We start from the raw sequence: 10,457 nt of genomic DNA, 5'->3' as shown, positions 1-10,457 counted from the left end.
TATTAACTAAATTCATTATTTTTCTCTTTTATTGAAATTGCATGTGGTTTATCTCTTTGGCTTCTGTTATGCAATTAGGAGTTTATCTATTCATCGAACTCTCATGTATATATATTTTGATTTCTAAATGAGAAGATCACGATGTTCCAATATCATAATTATCTGTTTGATTTGGCTTAAATGAATGATTAAAAAAGACCTAATTTCAGTTGGGTTTTCTGCCAAGGTAACGAACTACATATATGAATGGTTATGCTTACAATGGGTATATGATGGGGGCAGATCGAATAAAAGTGCACATTGTATATTGTAGCATCAAAGGTGTGGTGGTGGTGTCAGTGGTGGTGGTGCTGTGGAGAGCAAAGAAGAGAGAGTGCAAATGTTAATAACATCAAATCACAAGGGGGTGCAAACTGCAGGGGAATATTGGTATTTTCATACAATTACTAACATTGGGTTCACGGCGCCTGATTGCAATAAAAGTACAGACAACATGTGTGCACCGTGCAAAATGACCACCACATAGTGTAATCATGTAAAACGATGTTGCTCATGATGCATTTAACACAACTCAATTTTAAAGGATATGTTTTGAATATTTAAAGGATAGGTAAACAACAACTCTAACCGGTTCACATTTGGAACGTGCAAGCTAGTTAACTAAACCCAGCAAGATACATTAATTTCAAAAACAAAAATGAATACAATATTCTCAGAATTCCATTTTTTTTAATGCCCTATGGGTTATATAAAAAAGAAGAAAAACAGTTTAGATCCGTTGACAATTTTATGGTCTTTGTCTATGATTCAACATTAATTAATTTAATATGTAATAATAAATGCAATTATGTTGTTGGACTCTTTCTTTTTTCTTATTTTTTAACGATAAATAAATAAAGAATTGTCCAAGTAATTCACACGAAGTGATCCAATGACAAGAGGTCATCTTCAACTGGCCCAACTAGCCGTACGGAGTCTTTAAGCTCCTCCAAATTGTCTCTAGTTTTAAGAAAAACTCAACTGCCTAAAAGCTCAATAAGCTCACTGATGGTAAAACCCGGACGCTCCCTTAAGATCGAACCACTTGTATTCACAAAAATTCAAGTCTTCTTTCATTGAAAATCACCCATGTAATTATTATTATTGTTGTTGTTTTGTCATCATTTTAAACTATAACTTTTATAAACACACAACCAATGCTCTCCACAACACGTAGAGGCGTCACCACTACCCAGAATTACATGAAATTAAATATACATCAATTCGACCAATAATTCAACTGCATTTCAATCTATGTTTGTATTAAAAAAAAATAATATATCTCTAGTAATCTCTTCGATCTACTTTTTAACACCTTCAAATAATTTTTTGTTTCTAGCTTTTATAATAAACCAGGACACAATGAACCCAATCCCAAACACACTCCAACGGATCTCTCACTGAAAAGTCGTGCATGCGAAGAACTTAACACCACCGAGAAATGGAGTCTCAAACCACGCTGACCACTAGGCATCTCTAGTTAACATATGGGTTTTGTTTAAATGAAAAAATTATTACTAATGCTGTTGTCGTTGCCGCTGCCACTACCACTACCGCTATTAAACCATTGAGAAATGAAGTCTCAAACCACGTTTATCCATCGCCTACTAAGTAGCAAGTACTATCCCAAATAAAATAATAACTAGTTATTAGACCCGCCGCGTTGCGACGGGGTTGTTAATTCTATTAGAGGTGCTATTAAATAAGTAGTTATGTTTAGTTTGCTATTCGTCTAGTAGTTCTAGTAAAACTTAGTTCTAGCTCGATAAGTTGGTTATTAGTGTTAATGTATACTTAATCTTAGTAGAGGGGTTATTAAAGAAGTTGTGGTGTCCAATACATAATATGTAAAGGGACTACGTTCAAAGCATAAGGGACAGAATTGGAAGAGAGAAGATTGCAAGAAACAACAAAGCCATACACAAAACACAATCTCCACCATGGCTGCAACATAGGTTGCCACGCCATGTCTCACACCCACCGCCGCCGGCTGGAAATGGCTGTTCGTCGACCAAAGCCAATGAAACCACTGCCGGAAAGCCACCGACAATGGCAGGTAGACGCTTCGTTTTTCTTCCTTTGCCTTTCTCTAAAAACTAACGTCTCCTCTATCTATTTCTCTCTACAAAATAAGAAAATGTTACCTTCTCACCCGGAAAAGGAACAGACAGTGAAGCCGCCGAGTTAGATACGTGTAAACACTACATTAACACGTGGAGTAGCCACAACTGAACAGAAATTGTAATACCAAAAGCTTTACCCATTGTACAAAGGCAGGAGTACAACACAGTTTGTATAAGGTACAAAAAGCAATGCATAAGAAAGTTCAAAATTAATATATATAATAATAATAATAATAAATCTCTAATTGTCTATTATTTAACGGCATAACTTGTTAACCGTTTGTTTTCCCTTTTAATTTAAAAGACAAAAAGGGGGATAGGAACGTAATTAATTAATGTCACCATTCAAAATTGGGCATTTGATTCCGGTTTGATTCCTCATTGGACATCCATTGTTTCAAGTTGCAGATAATATCTCAGACTTCAGTCGATATCTTCCGGATCCAAATATATAAGGTTACTTTTAAAAATGCATGAACCTTAAAAATGCACACGTTTAAAAAAAATAGCCGAAATCATTTCTTTTAACTGTTAAAAATTTTATTATTACAAATCATATAACTAATTACATCTAAATATCTTTAAATGCAAATTGTTATTTTTTTTGTTTTGTTTGGTTCTGTTTTGTTTTATATTTTTTTAAATAGACAGTTGGAAGTTGAATATATTAATAAGCATTGAAGTTTGAAGGCATTTAATGTTGAGCTTCCCACCTAATCGGAATTTTAAATTCTATCTTGAGCTTTTTTTTTACTTAGGCTGAGGGGTGTAGGGGGCTCTAATGGGGGCGCGAGTGGGGGCTCCAGCCAATAATATTGTGACGTGTGGCAGAGAGAGAAACTGGATAAGGGGGTGTTGGAGCCCCCGCTGGAGCCCCTGGCCCTGGTGTGGAGGGGCTCCAGCGGATTTTTTTTTTTATTTTTTTATAAATATATTCAAAAAACGTATTATTAAAAAAACTCAAAAATTATTAAAAAAAACACACATTAAACAAAAAACATATTAATATCTAAAAATAAAATAAAAATTAAAGTACTAAAAAAACATTATTCTTATTCTTCGGCTTGGTCTTCTTCGATCAACCTCTTTCGGATACGTTCCTTTTGCTTTTCCATCAGCATTTGATCGACCGGATTTAGGTTACTGAAGTCTCTTGTAAGGAAGTCCAAATCTCTCATTCGACTTTTTTCCATCACCATAAATCGTCGTCAATATAATCTGAATCTAGGTTTGGGTACCAATTTCCAGACATTTTTGGGTATTATATAGGAGTTTGGGATATTATATAAGAGTTTGTAAGGTGAAATTGTGTTTTGATATGGTTGAAATGGGAGTAATTTGGGATATTATATAGAGGTTTTAAGGTTTTTTTTTTTTTTTAAATTCGGAGCTCAACGGCTCTTTCTCGCGAGCTCAACGGCTCTTTCTCTCTCTTCTCCCGCGACCACATTCACGCCTGCCTGGGGGCTCGCGCTCGCGCCCCGTTCGCGCCCCGGTTCGCACCCCGGTGGTGTGGGGTTAGCGCCTGGGGGCGCGAGCGGAGGGGCTCTCGCGCCCAGGTTAGCGCCCCACACCCCTCAGCCTTACAAGTTCAAAGCATTTAATGTATAGATCTCCAAGAAGCTAAGACGCAAACTCCGTTCATCTCTCACTTCTGATCATACTTCATTCACATGGCCAATTTATCAAACCTTCCTGATAATATAGCAAGAATACAAGACTACGAATATCTATACGCATCAAATACCAATGTATCCAACTTTATTTCTGTTAAGCTATCCGGATATGGAAATTATGATCTTTGGAAGACACAAATGCTTTGCCTCATGGAGGCTCATGAGATGTGTTGGCTTGTAGATGAAAGTACTCCAAAAGATTTGAGTAAGAAGATCATAAAAAAGTATGATAGTCTTCTCAAAGGTTGGATTTTCGGATCAGTTAGCGAAGACGTACTTCGTTTTGTTGTTAATCCAACATATTCGGCTAAAGATGTTTGGGGGAAACTGATATCCAGCTTTGATCAAACCATGAGTTCTAAACAAGGTATCTCTTGATATGAACCCTAGTTAAACTTTCATTGAACTTTCATTTCCCTCCCCTAAACTTTCATTTCATTTAAGAATTTTATTTGACATATTATATGATCTAATATTTTATTGCAATTTATGATCATTCTTTAATTAAATTATTAAACTAAAAAGTCTTTTTTTATAAACTTTTATTTCCTTTAAGAATTTTATTTGGCATGTTACTCTTATGTAACATTTTTTTTATATTTTATGGTCTCCTTTTAAAATATTAAATTTAAAAATATAATGTTTTTTTTTGTTTTTTTTCTCCTTTGTGTTTATTGTCTGATCATAATAATAATATTTATTATTATCAGTGTTGATGCATTATTATATTTGTAAAACAATACATATATATATATATATACACATATATATAGGGGATGGATCTTGCGAGAAGTGATATTACAGCGAGAAGTGCTATAAGTGAAGGTATAAATCCATTAATGTCTAATTTCACTCCATTTCATATGATGTTACATACATATATGTAGGTTTGTTGCATTTATGTCTTAATTGCACATTCAAACCTACCAACAAACATATAAATGTACCGAGCCACATTCAAACCTATGTACCTACACACATACAAACATACATACACATATACAAACATACGTACGCATATACAAACATACGTACCTACACACATACATATGCACCTACATAACGCACCTACACATAAGAAATGAAGTGAAATTAGGGATTAATGGAGTTACACCTTCACTTCTCGCACTTCTCGCTGTAAAAAAACTTCTGAAATGATCCAATACCCATATATATATATTAATATATGTATATAAATTAATACCACTAATAATAAAAAAGATATTATAAATATTTACAATCTTAATACTAATAAAAATAGATTATTAATAATAATAGAGTAATTGTTTTTAAGTTGATATATATAATGAAAACTAGTAAATGAAAAAAAAGTTATTAAAAATATTATATGGGCTAATATGTATATAAATAATGTTTAGAGTTAATAATATTTAATTTACGTTTAGTAAAAATGGTGTAGATGAATCACGTTTAGCAACGACGTATGTACTACACTTATATTTTGTTGCCTTTGACTTTGGTTAGTTTCCTTCAAATGCATTGATTTTGAACATTAACAAAATTATTATATTAAAGTGACTTTTATTTAAGCTTTCCCCACACACACACATAAAATAAGTTAATCCTATGAATTATTAGTGCGAGAAATACGAAAGCATATTTTAAACAATCACATTTTTTCAATTTTACTTTCTGTTTTTATTAAATATAAGGGTATATTAGTCAAATATAAAGTGTAATTTTTTTAACTAATACCGAGTAATGCTTTAATATAATGATAATTTACTAAATTCTGATTATAATTATTAATATTATTATTGTTATTATGATCATATATTTTATCTCAAATTTATACAATGTAAATCGATCAGTTTGATCTAAACTCAATTAAATTAATTCACAAACATGGTTAATTAGCGTTAATTTTTTATTTGATCTAAATCTGAAGTATCTTTTATTTTTATTTTCATTTATCTTTGAAATTTAATTTTCATCAACTAATGTAAACTATGCATATTTTATATAGTGTAGATACACTTTTAGATATTATGTAGTAATAGAGCTAATCTTGCTGTAGACATATCTAATGTAATTAGCATAAAACGGATATTTTGTTTTGACAAAGACAGAAAATGAGCTTTTCAATCGTATATTCTGTTTTGACACCATGATCATTTGCCAATCATCAGCTGAAAAATGAATTAAGTTTAAAATTCCCCCCAATAAACTTACTTGCACATATTCAATCTGTAAAAGATTTAACAAATTCAGAAAACTTGTATTTTGCCACGTGATTGTTTTTCATATTCCAACAACTTTTCATTCTTTTAAAAAAATTTATTTTTCTCTTAAATACCATAAAAACCAGCATTTGCAGGAGTTGAACTTAACTTATATCGCTTTTGTGAAATCACCAATGTCACTAGCCATGGGCAGCAACTTTTCGTTTTTGATGTTGTATTTTTGGTTTGCTGTTTTAGCATATGTATATTATGCACATCTAAGTTGGCTGATATACATATTCGTGTCTTAGATTGTGTGTATACACGTACACATTAATTTATACTCGTATAATTTTGGTTACCAGAACGACATGCCAATTCAACCCCAGCAAAAGTAGACACGGTAGCAAAATCGAAAAACAACATGGCGTTAGGAGAGACGAGTACAACCAAGGAAGGTATAGAGTCAGCAAAATCAGACGAAAAGGGTGAAGAGGCTACTCAAATCGAAACAAAAGGTATTTTTATTAAGAACATTAGTAGTTTGGTCAATATACAAAACATTAAAACAACAGCAGATGGAAAGATATAACAAAAATCGGAGACCAAAACATGTCCGAAACAGAAAATGGATTAATTAAGACCATTATTTTGTATAACCTTCGGAACGAACACCCTATTTAACTTTATACTGTATTATTATTTTGTGAATTATAATGAGCCAAGCTAGATTGTAACAAAATGGTATTGTGGTTTCAACAACGATATGTAGATTCAGCCTTAACAAAAGAAGACACAACAACAAAAATAGAAGACAACACCACGGCTTTTGGAGAAACAACTTCTAATGACGAAGGGAATGATTCAGAAGTAAAAGGCGAAGATGCTACTAAAAAAGAAACAAAAGGTAACTTTTTTTAAGGAGCAAGTTCTGTGAGTTTAAAAAATATCATAACGGAATCCTGTATTTTTTCCAACTTTTTTTTAGTGTAAGTCCCTGATTTAAGTTGTTAGGTTTAAATAAGAAGTTTCATTTTTCTAAAAAGGCTAAGAAAAAGATTATTTTAGTCTACTACTTTAATGTTGAAGACTCACTTACTTTAATCTTAAAACTCACTTAGATTAATCTCAAAAACCCACTTACAACCACAATCAGTCCATCGCCCACCGCCACCACCACCTTCACTCACCGCCACCACCTTCACCCACCGCCACACCCTCGCCGAAAAAGTCTTCGAAAATTTCGTTGTGAACTTTCACCGGAAAAATCGACGGAAAGTAACCGGTAAACAAACGCCGATGAGGAAACAAAAAACACAATGGAAAAAATATTATGAATAAAAACACAATGACAAAACCAAATAGTATAACATAATGTAAAAAAAACACACCGAAAAAACACTATGCTAAAGCATAATTAGATAAACTTTGTGCTAAAATATAATTAGATAAAGGGATTACTCTATACAATAGTAACCAAGTTTTGAAACTGTTCCAGATCATCACTCATAAAATGTTTTGTCCAATCATGTCACTAAAGTTTATATTTTTTTAATCCTAGATATTTTACCTTAATAACGGGTTTCATAGGTTTTTTTAATTTCTAAATAGTTTGATATATATATATATATATACAAGAAAATTGCTCTGATCAGACCGCCTTTACCGACCACATGTGGTCAGTATAGATTGGTCAGCAGAAAACGGTCGCAATAAGTCATATTTGTGGTCGGTATAAACCTGGTCGGTATAGGTACACCTTTCCCGACCACAAGTGGTCGCAAAAAGGTTCGTCACAACTTTTTTCCTTTTTTAAAAATAAATGTAAAATAAAAAACTGTTACTGACGATAAATGGTCGGCATTGCGTTTTTTTCAAAAATGCATTTAACGACGACATGTGGTCGGTATAGATGTTATAATTTTTCAATTTTTTTTTAATTTCTAATTTTTCCAGATTTTTTACCAATTAAAACCTGATTGTAAAGCTAAAAATTTTCTAAATTTTTTAACAAATAAAACCATAAGCTGTCAAATTACAAAACGTTAAACTAAATAGTCTATTTAATTGTCATACAAACCGTCAAAATATTATAACTAACACACTATATCTTCATCCATATCGGCATCTTCATCATCTTGACTCGGCCTACCATTATTCACTTAATTTCATCAATCTCGGTGCACAATTGTGTCATTGTTCTTACAAAAGACGTTTCATAGTAATGGTATTTGTACTTGGTACGCACGCCACATGGGTGGTTGAATTTTCACCTTTCGCCGAATATCACGTTCCCAACCCGTGTAGACCGAGTAAACGTCTAAGAAATCCGATCTCATCAATTGGCAAATCACCCGCTTCACTTTGCATGTGGGTAAGTTCGCCTTACATTGCATCCTATATTAAAGATTAAAAAACATGTTAGGTTAACAGGTCATGTTCATAACATTTACATTAATATGCATATATACTTAAACAAATCTGTACGTCCAAATATACATATTATGTATGCATATATCACATTTCAAGTCAGACTAGTCATGTTTGTAATAATAACCAACAAAATAAATGCACATATGCATAGAAATGCACAATAAGTACATATTAGAAATGCAATAAAAAAATCATTTGGCAATAGAAAACTAAAAAGTATAACCTAAAATGTAAACTAGCAAATGCAACGAAATACTTACAAAATTGAAAGAGACGGTATGAGGTTACTTTTTGAATCACAGCATCTACAACCTTTCTTGATACCAAATTTCATCTTTACCTCTCTAAACTCATATCCACTCTCCTGTAAAAAATTCAAATATATGCATCATTGCGTCAAGTTGTGAAGAATCATTTTCCATGAAGTTTATGCTTTAAGAACTTAAAACAGATGTAAAACATACCCTTCTGTACTAAATGTAGTATGCAACTCGACTAGTTAACTCCAGACCCATTTAACACAATCCATTCCACCTGAATCCCGAATAGCCTACATATAAACAAGTCAGTATTCGGGTTAGTTTCCAAAACGCCTGAAGTCCTGAACCCAAGCAACCTAAAAAAAAGCTTTTAAGCATAAACAATAAAACCTCAAACAGCTTAACAATTTCTTTAATCAAGCATAAACACTAAAGTAATTGAACCAAAAATTAATGGAAAAACTATTAAATGCAGACTTACATGAACATCCCGCTAATGAAAACCACCAATTTCAAGTCCAATAGATTAAAATTAGTAACAAATTATTCATTCAATTCAACAATCGATCCCATCATCTTTCACAGATCCTCACCAAACAGATCAATAGTTACATAAACATATACAACAAACTGAAACTAAAAAGCATAAAAAAAAGTAAATACTTACCTATGCAGCTACGAGCTGACGTTTGTTTGGCGAAAACAGAATCGAAACAACATCCTGAATCCACATATAATCACAAAATAACATACATTAAAAAATATCCAAATACATCACAATTGAAGAAACACTAATCTACCCCGGGCAGATTACGGATAATCTGGGGGTTAAGTAATGTTTCCCACGAGGGTTAGGTCCGGCAAAGAAGGATGTTCTTCAGATGACCTGCAAAACAGACACCGTGAGCTCGTCACTGAGAAGGGGGGGGGGGTTCCTCCTTGTGACCACCATCCGGCGTGAGAATCAGACTAGATTGCGCCGAATATAAGTGTATATTGAGAGAAATAGCTAGTGAAGGTAAAAATACCAGATGATGATACCGTTCCAAGGTGTTGGAGTATTTATAGCCGAAGGTATGTTTCCAAGCAGGTACAGCCAGCTGTAGAATATTCCTGTTTTACCAACTATGGGCTACGCACGTGCCATGCTGGTTGGTGGGTAGGCAGCGGCTGATAGTGACCAGGCCGGCTGTGTACTATTCCTTTTCCACCAACTGCAGGCTATGTGCGTGCCACGACAAGGGTTGGTGAGTAGGCAGCGGCTAATAGTGACAAACAGTACTAGAGCATGCTCCTCGTACTGTTTGTTGGTGAGCTGTCACCCTGTGATTGGTTCATGGGCTGCTTTGGTCAGATCTTGTCTATTTTGTCCATACCTTGGCAGGTATAGTACAAAAGATCTTCCAGAAGCATACAGACTGGCTCATTTGGGCGGGAGTATTCCCGCCTTGCTCATTCCTTCAGGTGACACTGAATTATTGAGTTAGTGCCTTGTGCGTGTAGACTTGCTATTAGTGCGGGTAGCCTTCCCTGATGGCTTGTATCCGCAGCTGCGGGGACAGACGGGATACTTCACCATTGGGAGGCTTTCCCTGCGGGAACAGCTGGCGTACTGCGCGTAAGGTCTTCATCTCTGAGCATGGTGGGTCCTGCGGAACCAGTTGGTCCTTGCGCAAACGTCCCTCTTCAAGGTGAGTCTTGCGGGTCCAACCGGGGATGCATACGGATGCGCTGGCATACATC

The 10,457-nt window shown here is 34.1% G+C and overlaps 1 protein-coding gene across 1 annotated transcript; it reads left to right on the top strand.

Annotated features, from left to right (window-relative positions):
* Positions 1 to 3,756: 3,756 nt before the first annotated feature.
* Positions 3,757 to 6,945, top strand: LOC143616983 (uncharacterized). Its single transcript, XM_077089665.1, has 3 exons — positions 3,757 to 4,205; positions 6,387 to 6,539; positions 6,794 to 6,945. Exons 1-3 carry the CDS (start codon positions 3,836 to 3,838, stop codon positions 6,940 to 6,942), a joined length of 672 nt encoding a protein of 223 aa, XP_076945780.1. The 5' UTR covers positions 3,757 to 3,835; the 3' UTR covers positions 6,943 to 6,945.
* Positions 6,946 to 10,457: the final 3,512 nt, after the last annotated feature.

Source organism: Bidens hawaiensis, unplaced genomic scaffold, assembly GCF_021521415.1.
Source record: "Bidens hawaiensis isolate Kalapana, Puna unplaced genomic scaffold, B.hawaiensis_p1.1 tig00050770_1, whole genome shotgun sequence".
Taxonomy (NCBI): domain Eukaryota; kingdom Viridiplantae; phylum Streptophyta; class Magnoliopsida; order Asterales; family Asteraceae; genus Bidens; species Bidens hawaiensis.
Note: the sequence above shows the minus strand (reverse complement) of the source record. Positions and strands in the feature narration are given on the sequence as shown.

Bases quoted from the DNA above. Each gene is read 5' to 3' on its own strand.
- LOC143616983 (XM_077089665.1), top strand. From the start codon at position 3,836: ATGGCCAATTTATCAAACCTTCCTGATAATATAGCAAGAATACAAGAC. The intron at 4,206-6,386 runs GTATCTCTTGAT...TTTGGTTACCAG, and splicing joins AACCATGAGTTCTAAACAAG to AACGACATGCCAATTCAACC. The intron at 6,540-6,793 runs GTATTTTTATTA...AACGATATGTAG, and splicing joins TACTCAAATCGAAACAAAAG to ATTCAGCCTTAACAAAAGAA.